This window comes from Podarcis vaucheri, assembly GCF_965113315.1.
Source record: "Podarcis vaucheri genome assembly, chromosome: 10".
Classification (NCBI taxonomy): Eukaryota; Metazoa; Chordata; class Lepidosauria; order Squamata; family Lacertidae; genus Podarcis; species Podarcis vaucheri.
In genome coordinates this window covers 40,479,471-40,496,414 of record NC_138748.1, presented here as the reverse complement: position 1 = coordinate 40,496,414, position 16,944 = coordinate 40,479,471, and the positions used below count along the sequence as shown (strand labels likewise).

At 38.1% G+C, this 16,944-nt stretch overlaps 1 protein-coding gene across 6 annotated transcripts in view; it reads left to right on the top strand.

The window, feature by feature from the left end:
* The window catches only part of ANKS1B (ankyrin repeat and sterile alpha motif domain containing 1B), a 366,454-nt gene that overhangs the window by 20,528 nt on the left and 328,982 nt on the right, over positions 1-16,944 (top strand). For 5 of the 6 annotated variants that reach the window (XM_082240761.1, XM_082240767.1, XM_082240757.1 and 2 more), the window contains exons 3-4: positions 1,350-1,506; positions 13,115-13,411. In XM_082240761.1, coding sequence (XP_082096887.1) covers positions 1,350-1,506; positions 13,115-13,411 — 454 coding nt within the window. Of the gene's footprint in view, positions 1-1,349; positions 1,507-7,197; positions 7,340-13,114; positions 13,412-16,944 lie in introns of those variants that run through there. The other variant, XM_082240768.1, reaches the window with a different exon arrangement.

Genomic DNA, 16,944 nt, shown 5'->3' with positions numbered 1-16,944 from the left:
CAACCCTCTTTTCTCTCCTTATGCTAGAATATTTCATTACCTGCACTTGCAAAAATTGGCTAATGACCTCATGGTACTCTTGCATTATTTCTTCAGCAGCTACCTGTGTGGTACAATACTATTATAACATGTCTTTGGAAGTGTTTGGGTGAAAGAGGAAGTATCCACAAAAGATGGAACAAAGCCATGATTTTTACCCTACCATCCCAGTATCCATGACCATCCAGCTAGAATATCTCCCCATTGTTCAGTTGACCTAAAACTGCACATGCTCAAAGTATTATTCTTTTTTAATCTGGGTTGGTAAACTAGTTTTTGGTTGTCTCTGTACTGTACCAGGAATGTATAAGTACTTGTAAAGCACAGAATTGTGAAATAGGGGCTGGAGGGGCTGGATAAGATAAGATAAATGCTAATAATAATAAGACTGTTAAGTCCAGCACCTAAATTACCTACCTGCACCACTGATTGAAGGGGAATTGAAATGTAAGCGTGGGATACAGAATAAAGGGGAAAAGAAGAGTTACGAGGGCTGATATTTAGTATTGTGGAGGAAAAGAGAAAGGACAGCCAAAGAGGTAGTAAAGCTGGTATCAGTGATAATCCATAGGCAGTGGTCTGAGATGAGCTGGGAGTCAGGGGGTAGAAATTACATTAGAATATCAGAGTGAGGGGACATAGTCAGTCAGGACTAATGGACAAATGTGGAGGCATGACTGAAGAGTAAGCAAGAACTGAAGGACAAAACAGGAGACAAGATCAAAGAGCAAGCCAGAAGTCAAAACCATCCAAAGGATACAGAACCAACTAAAGGATAAAGCTCAGAAAGACTGTGTTTCTCAGACAAGACTCAACTGTAACTAGAAACCTTCATATTCCTTCCTGTCCAGGAAGATGCAGTGGTCTTTCTGATGTCATTCAAGGAAACTTTGCAGCTAGTGGATTGCTGAGCAGAGTCAAGGCAAGTAAGGGACTGCTGATATTAAATTGTTAATCATCCAGAACTTTAGCTGCAAGCCTTGGGTATATCAAATGTTTATACTCCCTGTAATCTGTCTCTTAAAATATGGATCTTATCTTTGCTCTTTTGATGTCATTATGAATATCTGTGGAATACCCAAGGAGAACAAACCTTCTGTGATTATGAAATATCTACTCTCTTATTCTGTGAGATATAATTCTTACAACCATTTGCAAATGTCTTAGCGATACTAGCTTCTTTGCACTTGTGTTGCTGTCATTTGTGTGCTTGTTTGGTTCCAATATATCATGACAATATGTGCTCTGATAAACCAGCTTTACAATGAAACCTTGTTGTCAATCCTTAGGTCATATTTTATGTTTTTCAGGGATGTAGTTATCAAATTACTTCAGTTTGAAGCATCAACTAATGTGGCAGATAATAAAGGGTATTTTCCTATACACTTGGCTGCTTGGAAAGGAGATGTAGAGATTGTGAAGATTCTTATCCATCATGGGCCATCACATTCCAGAGTGAATGAACAGGTGACGTTATTAAATATCTTTGTTTATGTCTTCAGAAAACACAAGTAAGTATAATTTTATTCTTACAGCTATATGGACGGATTCATGAAGCTTCTTCATGCTTAAAAAATTCTGTGGTTGAGAATAAGGATCATTGTGTTTGTAGAGCTATATGAAAAGGCCAGTTAATTTTAAAATAACAGACATTAGCATTTAAACAGTTCTTATCATTATTATTACTATTGAATTGTATTCAGCATAGTCTTATTTGACAGCTCTCATGACTATTGAGGCATTGATACTGTTCAGTAGTGGATGGTGCAGAGGGGTAGTTCCTGGGAGTTCAGCATGGTGTATATGCACTAGCAGAGCCAATCTGGCACTCCTGCCAGTGTGTTCGCACAGCATCAACCTTCTCATCACCTTACCCTCCCTCTCTCCATCCCAATAAGCAGCAGCAACTCACCTGTTGGAAGGGCAGGTAAACACTGCTGCCCCACCATATCATCCACTACTGGTACTATTACTGTACTACTAAGCAGTAGTAGGGTCTGCTACTATTGAATTATTTACAGACAAGCAGTGTAGTCCCATGGTTTTTTAAAAAGAACTTTGTATTTCAGAATCACTGTGTGTTGTAGGTTTTCAACCTAGGTGATGTGATGTTGTATATCCATAATCTTTTTAAACCAAGAAATTAAAAACAAATAATACATCAGTGATTTCATACCATTTTTAAAGGCCTCTGAGCTCTGTTGTATATTGCAGACTTCTTCACAGCCTAGCACTACACAACACTATACTGAATATCAAGGCTGCATGTCTTAAAATGAAATAAGATGCCCCCCAAATCTTTATAATATTGTATATTTTTAGAAGATATTTCTTACCATAGCATGTGATACTCAAAACTATTGCCATTGTCTATACTGTATGTACATGGATTCCTGATCAATATAATGAATCTACATGAATCCAATGGAAACATGTACTGTATATTGTATCCAGTGAAATCCCACAATGTCTGAAAACAAAATTTATACTCCAGGAATTCTTATTAGCCTCCCTCTTCTTGTTCCATTACTTCTTCCTTAAAGAGGAATGCACAACATCAGCCATACTATTTTCAGATTTTCCAGAACAGCAGGAGTTGTGCTTTAAGGGAGAAGTTGCCAGACATGCTAGGATAGGAGAAATTAGGGTTCATTCACACACACACACACACACACACACACACACACACACACACCCATAAGGAAGAGGGTAGTGTATTACACAGAAAACAGAAAGTGTCTGATGTAAGGTATTATTTTAATTATTATAATTATTTTAACACACTGATTTATAACTATGATAGTTTTTTCTTTTACATTTGCATACTGTTACAGACAGTAAGTGTTTTGTTAAATCAACAAATATGGAAATGTTTTCAGTTTTGCTCAGGAGGGATATATATGAAAGTAAAGAAGGAGACTTAACTTCCCTCTCACATCAGGATCTATTCAGTAATAGCTGGTCAAAATGTAAAATAGATGAAAATGTGCTGAGTGCAGAGAGAAATAAAAATGGGCTGTATCCAGAGGTTTCTTCAATGATGGAAGGCACCTTAATCCAGCAAAGGCATCCACCAGTGGTACAGGGAGGGAGGTATCTTTTTCAGGTTCTCTTGTCCCTTTGGCTGAGAGGTAGCACAAATGGTTTCAAAGAAGCAGGCAGAACTGGTAAAAATTGCCTCCCTATTCTGTCCTTAACTGAATCAAAGAGCTGTTTATCAGTGAAGGGCACCACTGAATACATCCCAATATGGTGAAATGAATACTCTTTTAAAAAAGGATTTTGCATACGGTTATGGCTTGTCCAGGACGCGGGTGGCGCTGTGGGTTAAACCACAGAGCCTAGGACTTGCCGATCAGAAGGTCGGCGGTTCGAATCCCTGCGACGGGGTGAGCTCCCATTTCTTGGTCCCTGCTCCTGCCAACTTAGCAGATCGAAAGCACGTCAAATTGCAAGTAGAGAAATAGGTACCGCTCCGGCGGGAAGGTAAACGGCGTTTCTGTGTGCTGCTCTGGTTCACCAGAAGCGGCTTAGTCATGCTGGCCACATGACTCGGAAGCTTTACGCCCTCGGCCAATAAAGCGAGATGAGCGCCGCAACCCCAGAGTCGGTCACGACTGGACCTAATGGTCAGGGGTCCCTTTACCTTTACCTATGGCTTGTCCAGGTTTGTAGTTGATGAAAAGAACTTTACAAATAAAAAAGTGTGGAATGACATTATTTTAAAACAATGAAATGGGTTATTTTAAATGCAAAAAATTAAAAAATCTAGTTTTACCATATATTTCCTGAAATATTTATATTGGCTATATATTATCTTGGTGTACATGACTAAGAAACAGACTGAGAAATACTGACAGACAGTATTTTTAATTGAGTTCCCTCTTTAATTAAATGCTTAAAAATCACACATGGTTCTCTCTTACTCTTCTTGATTTAGAAGCATTTTCAGAACTTGAGAGCAAACTGATGATTTTAGACAAGCAAAACTGGGATTTGTTCATGTCTTTTGAAATCAGCTGTATGGAATTTAGATTTTAATAACATAAAAATTACAGTAAAATAGTTACATTAGCAGATAATTTTTATTTAGCTGAGACTGTTTGGAGTCTTTTAGCACATTGTTTTCAATGCTTCCTTTAGATGCTTTCTCCTATTGCTACATATTAAAAAATAAATAAAAGTGCAGTAATAAGATCATTATTTTCTGAGCCAGGGAAACCTAGGCAGTAATTTCCTTTCCTTGGATTAAAAATAAGGAGAAATTTTGTGTTAATTGCTCCTGTAACTGCTCATCTCTGAACAGTCGATTACTTTTGTCTTCTCATTCTTGTTGCACCCTCTAGTGGTCATTAGTCTCCTTCCTAGTGATCCTAATGAGAAAGCTACAAGATTTTGGAGGCGTTTGACTCTTAAATCTGGAGTTTCAGAGTAATTAAAGCAGCTCCTATTCACAACAATTGAAGAAATGAACCTATGCTGCCAATTCTCATAGTAGACCAGTATAAAGTAAGCAGCACATAAGCAGCACACAAAACACGACCAAACCATCCTACGTTCTAAATCTTATATTAATAATCCAAAAATTGAGAGAGCTATGTACAAGATCTACTACAGAAGCCACAAACAGAAAACTCATCCAAATTGTGTCCAAAAGGAAGATACAGTCTTTAAATGTTCCTTTAGCCAGGCTCCTGTAGATATCAACGAGGATAATTTTGATCAAACAAAGTGTTGGTGATGTTACGCACAAGTGTTAGACAGGGTGCCGGCGTTTGTCATCTGTTTCGCCCGTGAAGAGGCTTGGGCTTCTTCAGTAAATTCTCTCTCACGATTTTGATATATTTATAAACATTCAAGCCCGAGACTCTTCATGGGCGAAACAGGTGACAAACACCGGCACCCTGTCTAACTCTTGTGCGTAACATCACCGACACTTCGTTTGATCAAACTTATCCTTGTTGATATCTACAGGAGCCTGGCTAAAGGAACATTTAAAGTCTATATCTTCCTTTTGGACACAATTTGAATGAGTTTTCTGTTTGTGGCTTCTGTAGTAGATCTTGTACATAGCTCTCTCAATTTTTGGATTATTAATATAAGATTTAGAACATAGAATGATTTTTTTAGTGTTTTGTGTGCCACTTATGTGCTGCTTACTTTATACTGGCCTATTCACAACAATGGCATGAGAACGATAAATCTGCTATCTTTGATTTTATGTAAATAACAATGGAGGCTGCTTCTCTTTCTGTTGAGCTTTTATCTGAGATCTGCAAAGGTGCTACAATACGTAAACTAGGAGAGAGTGCAGAGGATAAACTGTGTAGAGGGGATGGTGTTTAATGATGGCTAGGAGTGTGAAACTAGGAAATAAATATAGAAATATGTTGAGGAGGAACAATCAGGGCAGTAACTGGGGAGGGGGGAACCTTAGGCACACTGTCGGAGTTATGATAAAAATAGTTAAGGGAAGAAATAGAGAAAATACAGAGATGAAATACAGAGATGGCAGGTATTAGGAAGATTGTAACAGAAACAGAAATGTAATAGATAATTGTATTGGTACTACCTTCATCCACTTTTAATAGGAAGGAAATGCCTTAATCACATATGTATAAGCCATGTGGGATGAACCTTCTGTCTAGCATGTGTAATCATTGTGTGTGTCATTACAGTGTATTTTGTTTCATCTTTTATTTCTTTCATTTAATTTAAGAAGTTGAGTAATTCTCTTCCTTATGCGATGACATCTTAAATATGTCTATTCAGTGACAGAGGTGTCAATAGTTTTAATTTATTGTGAGTTGCCTTGGAGGCCTGCTGTCAGGCAGAAAGGCTGGAAACAAATATTGTGAGTAAATAATAAAATCAGGGGTTTTATTTTTTAAAATCTTGAAGTTATGTGACATCAGAATTAATGTAGCTAAAATATGTTTCATTAAAATCACCTGTCTGTTCTCATAGTTTATATATTGATCAAGTGATCATTAATCTTAAGCAGAAGACATTTTGCTTTGAAAAACTATCCAATATTACATTAAAAGCAGTGTCACACTTTATAATTTATTTAGGCTCTTTTTTATTAGATATAGTAAGATTTTTAAAAATCAGAACATGTATATTTATTGTTCATTTTGGTACATTATATTTAACAAACAATATAAAACTCATTCAGGTTTTCCTTAAAGGAATTAATTCTTCCATTGGGGCTTATATGGTTCACCTTTGGTCATTATCTTTAATCAGTGCTTTTTTTCAGCTGGAGCGCTCCGGGGCATAGTTCTGGCACCTCTCAGGTGGGCCCCATTGTGGGTTGGCACTCCCCCGGCCTGCTTCTTGCCTTTACATACTTCTGAGAAGCCCAAAATGAACATTTCAAGTCAAAACAGACGCTGGCCAGTGTGTGCAAGTCTACACTTTTTTTTTAGATCTAGGTCTTCACCTAGCTCCTAGCCACTCCTAGATGTGATTTGTCAAGCTATGGGGCAGGGCCAATTCATATAACCTTTTATTCAATCCATTTCCCATCTAGCTGTGGCAGGATTTAAGCTTTCCAGTCGGTCCTCAACCGTTGCACGTGCACCCGAGGGTATTTCTGAGCTGCCCTTGCCATCCACTTGAATAAAGGAGTCGGGTGCATTTATTTGGCCTCCACCAGAACCAGAGGCAACCCCAAACCAGCTAGGGAGAAAGGTTGCTGTAGTTCTTAGCACCTCTGTGGACAGCGAACACTGCTGTTGTCAAATTGGCATCCATTCAGGGCTGCCCTGAGTTGCCTGGTGACTTACTGGAACAACTTCATGGGGAGCTCCATCACCTGTTTTTCTTGAAAAAAAAAAGCACTGTATTTAATATATTGCAGAGTTAGTTTTTGTGGACATAACTCAGCACTTTAGTTAAAAAATCTTATACAGATGAAAGTGAACTGAATGCACACCACAGCAAACCTTTCTGAAATGATAACATATGTCTAGAAGATATCATTTTAAACTAGCTGATAAGAAAATGTAGAGGAGGTTTCAACAATTTCCCTGTTCTCCATCTTTTCTTATCCCTTGTGTGTCTTACTCTGTGCATCAGTTATTTCCTACCTTCCTTATTTCTCTCTCTCTCTCCCCCCTCCTTGCTCTCTACTTTCCCTTCCTCTTTTTTTTTCCTTTTTCTGTTTCTTAGGGTCAACTCAGCAGTTGCAGTAGAACTGCAACCAGAGGTGTTTTACCAATGACACTGACACTAGATTGAAATTGACTAGACATTCACAGTTTTAGTCAGTTTCAATCTGCATCTTGAGTCCCAGGTAATGTCCTTCACAATTTTCTTGCAACATGCTATTCCATTTCTTCTGCACTAGTTTTTTCATGTACATTGAATTGGGTAGAATATATTACCTAATCTCAATGTGTGCTTTTTCAAGTACATCTTTTGTCCCTCTAAATTACACACATCTTAGAACTCCCTGTATCTACACAAGGCCGTGGTATACCTCACTGCCTATTTGAAGCATATGGTTATGCATGCATGGCTTATGGGATACTCATTATGCTTGTGGCTGAAACTATGTTCCACTATGTTTTGGTTAGGTAGATTACGTGTTTGTTTGGTAAAGACCTCTATGTTAAAAATATATTCATTTAAAATACAAATAACTTGAGAAATGTGGGGCCAAGTAAATTCCTGGTAATTTTGTTAGTGGTAATGCCTGTTTAGGTAAGTAAGTGAGTAAGTTACAACCAGGGTGAAATGGCAAAACTGAAAAATAAGATTTGCTAGCATACAGTTTACTGGCATGTTATTTGCCATAAATTTCCACTGACAAAGGAGAGCAAGGTAGGTTGGAATTTTTCTTCCTAGAGCTGCTCCAAAGAACTAAAAAAAATGGCCCAAATATAGGACATGGCACAGGATTCAGCCATTCTCTGTAGCCATTAAGCTATTCTGTTCCTAGGAAGTAGTGACTGATTGCTTTGGCTGTCTATAACTCTGTGTTCATTATTTCTCCCCCTGTTCAGTTTCACTATACACTTCCTAGGTCACTGGCAGTATTGTCTTAGTGACAGACTTTATAGCAGGTAAAATTAATTCAACATATAAAGGGCATTGAATTTTCAATCCCACATACTTGCCTCTGCCAATTCATGCCCATGTTCTTTTCTCAACAAAACTGATCAGCAAACAACAAAACATTTTATTGTACTTTGTCAGTTCATTCATCCAAATCTGTTTTTAAAATCTGATAATTTCCTCCTATTGTGTACTAAAAGGAAAGGTGCTTCTGATTTCTCTTCGTTTGAAATTTTAGCCAAATTCACAATATGTACTTGATAAGATCAGCACTTACAATATTTTATTTGAAGCAAATATTATTTTATCAGAAAATAAAAAAAACAATTTTAAATAAATACTGTGAACAGTAACACAGTACTTGGAGAAAAAACATGCAGCTGCCAAACTTTATCATGCATGGCTAGTTCTTATAGCAGCTTTGTCTTAAATAAAAGTTACCTGTAGGTTAAATGTGCACATGTATGTTGGTACTATTTTGAATAAAACAAGTGTTTGGAACTTGTTTTTTCAACTTCTGGAAGGGGTTGTTTGTAGTTTAACTTAGTAATTCAAACTACAATAGCACTGTATAGAACATATCTGTTCAAATGTATTATGTCTACAGTATACAGTGGTACCTCGGGTTAAGTACTTAATTTGTTCTGGAGGTCCATTCTTAACCTGCAACTGTTCTTAACCTGAGGCACCACTTTAGCTAATGGGGCCTCCTGCTGCTGCCACGCCGCCGGAGCACGATAAGCAAAGTTCTTAACCCAAGGTACAATTTCTGGTTTAGTGGAGTCTGTAACCTGAAGCGTATGTAACCTGAAGCATATGTAACCTGAGGTACCACTGTATTTCCAATTTCTGTGATATTTTACTATCAGCCTCAAATAAATATCTAGTGTCCCTTATTTAGAAAAACATACTTGCAGAGCAATACTGCTCCCCCCTCTCCCAAATCCACAGTTCTGGAATGAGTTAAGATGAGGCAGAGGTATCTCTTTATCAGACCCTCCCAGCAGGGATGCTATGCTGCTGCACAGGCCCTTGCTGCAACCACCAAAAGCACAGTGGGGTGCATATGGGTGGTAATTCCTCTGGCACTAGCCTTTGGAAGACACAAAAATGAGATGCTAGGGGATGCTAGGTAGGGTCACTGGTGGACTGCATAGATCCAAAGATGGAGCAAAAAGTGAAAGATAGCCATCCACTAGGGATGTCATTTTGGGGGTGAAAAGTTTTGCAAAATTCTTTAGTGAGATGACCTAAAAATATGATTTTGGGTGTAAGGAATTCAAATCTGTTATTATTTCTGTGACCGGACAAGATTTAGCTTGGTAAATCTATGTTTGGTTAAAAAGCACATAAATTGCTCTTGGAAAATCAAAGAATTTTAATTGTACCATCTGAAATGTCAGGTAATGCAAAAAAAAAAAAGTCAGGTAATGCTATAAAAATAGAATTTTGGCATAAAACATATCCTACTTAGCATACAGCATTACCTTGTAATAAAAAAAGAACATTAGAAAGTAATGTTAATAAGAAACTTAAGCAACACGTTTCATCAAGTCTTGCATTGATTCGTTCTTGGACATCAGCTGCCATCTTGCTGCTTGGCCTCTGATGTAGCCCTTGTGTTTCTTCTGTGTATGCACCCTGCCTGCTGCCTCTGTGACTTGTTTCAAACACCTATCTATAGACTGACCATAGCAGGGCCACTGTGGAACTTGCATGGGCTTATCAATAAACTTATTTACCAAGCAAAACTAAATTATGTTAAATTATCCAAAATACCCCCAAGTTATGTCTCAACTTATTAAGTCCCCTTATTTTTGGAATTTGAAAGTTGAAAATTCAACATCCCCTAATCAACCACCTTCTGCTTTGGCCATCAGGGCTTCAGATGCAGTGGTGGATCTGCCACACTGTTCTACCTTTGCTGTCCAGGGCTTTGAACTGCTCCAGATACCCAATGAGGTTTACTTCTAAGTAGACATGAAGGATGTTGCATCAGTTCTCAGAAGTTTTCCATGATTATCTTATGGGCAATACAAAAGAAACTGTGCATGAAATGAACGTCTCAAAATATGTTGGGATGCGGGTGGCACTGTGGTCTAAACCAGTGTTCCCCAACCTTGGGCCTCCAGCTGTTTTTGGACTACAATTCCCTTCATCCTTGACCACTGGTCTTGCTAGTGAGGGATGATGGGAATTGTAGTCCAAAAACAGCTGGAGGCCCAAGGTTGGGGAACACTGGTCTAAACCACTGAGCCTAGGGCTTGCTGATCAGAAGGTTGGTGGTTTGAATCCCTGTGACGGGGTGAACTCCCGTTGTTCGGTCGCATTTCCTGCCAACCTAGTAGTTCGAAAGCACATCAAAGTGCAAGTAGATAAATAGGTACCGCTCCGGCGGGAAGATAAACGGCGTTTGCATGCACTTCTCTGGTTCGCCAGAAGCGGCTTAGTCATGCTGGCCGCATGACCCGGAAAAACTGTCTGCGGACAAACGTCGGCTCCCTCGGCCAGTAAAGTGAGATGAGTGCCGCAACCCCAGAGTCATTCACGACTGGACCTAATGGTCAGGGGTCCCTTTACCTTTACCTTTACCTAGACATGAATAAACTTGTGTTGTCAAATGAGTATTTTATCACCATATGATATACTTAAAATATAAATGTGAATTGTAATAAATGTGAGTTATTACAGGTCTTTCAATCCTTTATATAAGCTACTGTGCCTAATTTTTAAACATATTTTTAAAATGATAACATTTCCTTATCTAATTGTGAAATATTTGTGTAGTGATTTTTTTTTTTGCACTTGTGTATGCACATAAATGTGAAGTTCTATTCTTATTTCTACATTTTATTAGGGTAATTATGTATATGAACTGTGTGATGGTACAGTACAAAATAGTTCTTATTACATAGAGAATGTTTAAATATACGAAGCCAAAATTCCACTGTGCAAGAGATGGAACTTGTATATTTAAAAGTGTTTGGAGCTACTCTTTTGGGCACAGCCCATCCGAAGTAGCCTACCATTTGGAAAAAAACAATAATACAATTTTCAAAAACTTAAATCTATCACTCAGAAATGCTCCACTTTTTTTTAATGGAGCCAGGAATAAACTAATTCAGCCAGCACGTTGAATCTGGAAGGAAAATGGGGGGAGGGATCTTCAGAGCTGTTGGAAAAGCCTCCAATTAAGAAATTTTATGCAATAGAAGGGAATTCCATAGCAGTGGATCCACTATATAGAAGGACCTCTACTTCATAACCACCTATCTTACTGATCCAGGCAATGGGTTTCTAGACCATCTGAAGTTCTTAAAGAGTTTTTAAAAGCACCTCCTTGTCTTTAAAGGCAGCCCCCTGTAGAGTGCATTATAGTAGTCCAATACAAATGTGACTCAAGCATTGATCACTATGGCAAGGTTAATCCTTTCTAGATGGTGGCACAGTTGGCATACTAGCTGAAACTGGTAAAAGGCACTCCTTGTCTCCAGTGCCACCTGGGCTTCCCCAGGCAGTGCTGAATCCAGGAGCATTCTCAGCCTGTGTACTTGGGAAGGGCTGCCCAAAACCAACACCAACTGTAAACCACCTTCCAGAGCTGGGGATCTCCCCATCCACAGCACCATATTACTTGATTCAACTTCAGTTTATTTGATTTCATCCATGTCAGTGCTGCTTCCAGTCAGCACTTTAGAATTTCCACAGTCTTCCTGAGTTCTGAGAATGGAAAGAAAAGGTAGAGTTGTGTGTCCTCAGCATCCTGATGATACGCAGCCCAAATTTTCATTTGACTTCTCCCAGCAGTTTCATGTAATGTTAAAATGTTAAAAAATGGGGAGGGGGGCAAATTAGTCCCCTGTGGAACCCCACTAGCCATTGCCTATGGGGCAGAGCAAAAATCCTTCAACACTACCTTCTGAGTGGGTCCTTCCAAGAAGATCTAGAGTCATGTTTCAGACCCTTAAGCAGCCTGACCCCAGACTAGAATGGACCTAAGTATTTACTAGATTCAGGTAGGTAGCCGTGTTGGTCTGACGCAGTCGAAATATATATAAAAATATATCTGAAGGTATCTGAAGAAGTGTGCATGCACACAAAAGCTAATACCAATAACAAACTTATTTGATCTCTATGGTGCTACTGGACAATTTCGAAATTTTTTTTCTAAGTAATTACTGTTATCCAAAACCACCTGGAGTTGATAAAGCAGGTGTCAGCCTATCACATTGCTCAAAAGGACAAATTGGTTGTCCATGACCAAAGGATCTAAATTTGTTTTTATGTAAGAGAAGGGGTGTGATCAGTTTCCTCTTCTTCTACCTGTCAAAGACTGGTGTCAAGGGGCTCGGTGATCCACCATAATGTCTTTTGGGGAATATATAGAAATTATTGCCTTTTGCTCATACACTGAAATCCTAGGATCTCAGCTAAAGTTTTTGTAGTTTTAGGTAAATGCCATCAAAAACAGTGTAACCCAGGTTTCCATTAGTAGGTCCTTAAGTCATATATACAAATAATAAACTTTGTGTATAAAACTGAGTAGACCATTAGTTCCTATAGTTAAGACTAAAAGTATTTTGATTGTTCAAATATGTGCAAAATCCTATCCTCATTTTAGCATTAAAACTGTGTTATTTGGCTGTGTTTCTGTACATTTTCATTTGTTGGCAGCTTTGGGAACTATTTAAAGAAAATGAGTTGGGCAAGAAAATGTTTGTGTCTGAATTAGCTTCAGTAAGCAGTGAACATAATCTGCAGAGCGGCATTCAGATGAGACCACGTATTTGCCGAGGTTTATGTTCCTCCTGGAGGGATGAGGCAGGCTTCCTGAACTGTTGTAGAGGGGGGGAAACCAAGCCACCAGAACTTTCTGACTCAGACTATTGGCAAAATTGATTATGGAAATAGTATCTTGATCTATTTCAGTGTGCTCAAATCAGATACATAGAAAGACTATGCCAATCATCATACAGTCGTTGACAAGACTTTCCCCTTCCTCTTGTAACAGAACAATGAAAACGAAACAGCTTTACACTGTGCAGCCCAATATGGACACTCAGAAGTGGTAGCAGTTTTGCTTGAAGAACTTACAGATCCTACAATAAGAAACAGCAAGTTAGAGACTCCATTGGATTTGGCAGCCTTATATGGCCGTCTGCGAGTAGTGAAGATGATCATCAATGCATATCCAAACTTGATGAGCTGTAACACACGAAAACACACGCCGTTGCACCTTGCAGCACGTAATGGTCACAAAGCGGTTGTACAGGTGCTGCTAGAAGCTGGAATGGATGTCAGCTGCCACGTTAGTATACAATTTCTAAAATTATTATTTAAACAAAATTTTGTTTTGTTCCATTTAGATAAAGAGATGACATTGTTTTTCATTATGTTTCATTGTTACAAATACAAAGTACAACCTACACTTTGCAACTGGAGTGGCTCTATACTTGACTGCCAGAAGCATATTATACCAGTGTTCAGTGTCTCCTTGGCATATTTCAAATAGGTGTTTCTGACATATATATCAGATGCTTCCTCCTTCTCTTCATATTTTTCTATGGTTTCAAAGCTCATTTGAAAACAGTTTCTGTGCATCCAGCAATAGGTAAGAGCTAATAAATGTGTTCTGAGGGGGTATTTCCCAGCTTTATGAATTCCTTCAAAGTTTTGCTCTGTTACTGATCCTCAATAACCTTTGGAGGCAACATGAAGTTATTTTTTTTTTTGGGGGGGGGGATTTATTTAGTGGCCATGAATAAATTGAGTTGTTTTCATTTATGGATTCGAAACAGGGGAAATTTTTGCATCAGTTGATCATGTTCAATACCACATCTTCTAATATCTGTGTAAAATTATTTGATGACAAGTAATAAATGACAAGTATATTTTTAAAGTGTTTCAATGTGGAATTTTGTTTACTTTTCTGGCAAATTAAAATAGGGGAAATGCTTCAGTGATGTTGCTTTGCAAAAGAAGCGGAATATTGAAAATTATCTGAATAATAGGTACATAGAATGCTGCCTTATCAGGACATCGGTTCATCTAGCTCAGTATTGTCTGTTCTGCCTGGCAGTGGCACTCTAGGGTTTAAGGTTTTCCCCCAACTCACCTGGAGACCAGGGACTGAACCTGCAACATCTTGCATGCAAGGCAAATGCTCTACAAATTATCTACTATTTCCCTCCACAAGCTATGGTTTGTTCATAGAAAGAACCATATCTCTCTCTATAAAGTTCAAGAACTACAACCAGGAATGAATTCCATATTTCTACTCTGCCTGTAGAGCATATTGGGCATGCTTTACCTTATTGGGCGTGCTTGAGTGTCTCAAGCAGCAATATTAATAGTGTGGTACTAACATTTATTTAGAAGCTACAGTGTTCCAGACAGACAAAATATGTCAAGTGTGAAAGGTCACATTTGACAAATTTGTAGGAGGGCTTTTTATTTTATTTTAATATAACTCTGAAAGTGGATGAGTGAAGCAATAGCTGTAATATGACATTTACTGCTGTTGATGAATTGGTTTTCTATAAACATGTTGACATAAATAATAAAAGCATTTTTTATTAAAGATAAAGAAGTAAAAAGTAACATAATCATTTATCTACTAATAGTTATTGCACAGATGTTAATTTTTTTTAAGCCAAGTTACAATAATCACTCTTTTTATAATGCTTTATTTGTCAGATACTCTTGATTATTAGTATTGCTTTAGCCATCAGTTTTCCCAGTTTTGTTTTCCCAGTTTTATGCTTTTCTTTTATTTTCTGTTTCAGGACAAGTTTTATTGCTACCATGTTCCCACAACACTTTATGGTGAAACATTTAACTTTATTTTCCAAGCAATATTCTGTTCTTCTATTTACTTCATCACCTAGGCATTTCAGCCAGAACCACCATATATAGAGAACCCAGTCACCTGGCTTCAAGGTCATTTGCTGCTTCATTTTTGAAGCTCTCACAACCCAGGCTGAGCTCTATTTGTGGCCCTTCCTCTCTGGTAGGTCAAATATCAAACCTTCATTGTGGGCAGTAGTTAGTCATTTGTGCAGGGTTATTTCTTTCATAGAAGAGCCAGCCGATGAAAAATTGAACCCAACTTGAGTTTCCAGGTGAGAACTCTCTCTGAATGATAGGTAAGCACAGAGTTGTACTGCTGCATACACCCCAAACAAAGCCAGGATTGAAAACCTCACCTTTGCTAGTAATAACATTTTCAGTTACCAAAACAGCTGAAGTTGTCAAGTAGCCCAAGTCTACACTATGGTTTCTAGTATTTTCTCTCAGGCTCTGTACATTACCAGAGTGGTAATTTATTCCATTTAAGCTACTGCTCAGTCATTCTACCAGAATATGGCATACCTTCATTATTCAATAGAAAATGTTTTCCTTGTTGCAGAATAAGCATCATGAAATACATCCCCTGTTCATAAATGAACATAGGATGTTGTTCAACATACAGTTGTTGATGTTAATTTTAATATCTTTATTTTGAATCTTATGATTTATGTGGAAATTGTTAAATTTGGTAGTGTGCTTTTTGATGTTTTGTTTATTGTTTATGACTACTTTTGTTATGTTGGTAGTTATGTGTTTTTATATGTTGTAAGCCACCTTTCGCATGGTTTTAACTTTGGGAAGGCAGCATACAAATAAAATGGTTGATTGATTGATTGATTGATAGATTGAAAGTCCAAATGAATCTACTTTTAGTGACATGGCCATCCTAATAATGCCAAGAATTGTGACTTCAAAAATTCATTTATTAGCTGATTGAGCTGCACAGACTGAGGCAATTCTGAACTTCCCTAAGAGTACACTAAGCTCCATTTATACATACTTCATTTCACCCAAGGGTGGGCCTGTTTGCTTTCATCTGACCAATGCATGGGGTGGATTGATAATGTTTATTTCATAATCCAAAACTTCATTCTACACCTGAATCCCTCCCTAATATTTTTGAAATCAAAGATCAAAGTGTTTGAGCCCATGGTCACCTTTTATTTAAGATGCATTTGATTAGCATTTTTAAGCTTACACAGAAAGTAGGTACAATTTCATCCAAATCTGAAGTTTTACTGTAAGAAACTCTTTTCCTTTCACAAAAAATGACATGTTTCTACTTACTCATTTCCCTTGATCATAAATAGAAGTAAGTCCTGAATTTGCTTGATGTCCAGGATGCACTGTATTTTTATTTGCATAGAATGAAGCAATTCTGTCAATCGTAAAGGAAATACCATAATGGAAACAGGCTTGTGTATGTAGTATGTATGTAGTATGTATTTATTATTAATTTTCCATACCGCCTTTCATCCGAGGATAACAGGGCAGTTTACAATACAAAAACTCAAAAATACATAACATAGTAAATTATAACACACACACACACACACACGTTTAAAAAACCATAGATCATTTAATTAGCCAAACTGGAACAAGAGGAATGTTTCTACCTGGCATCTAGAGATATGTAATGAAGACACCAGGTGAGCTAACCTGGGAAGAGCATTCCACAAGTGGGGAGCCACCACTGTTCTCATGTTGCCACCCTCTGGACCTCTCACGGAGGAGGCACGTGACTAAGGGCCTCGGATGATGATTGCAGTATCTGGGTTAGTTCATATGGGGAGATGTGGTCCTTGAGGTATTGCAGTTTGGAGCTGTTTAAGGCTTTATAGATCAAAACCAGCACTTTGAATTGGGCCCGGAAACTAATTGGCAACCAGTGCAGTCAAGCTAGGATGGACATTATATGCTCAAACCATCTTGCCCCAGTGAGCAACCTGGCTGCTTAATTCTGCACCAGCTGTAGTTTCCAAACTGTTTTCA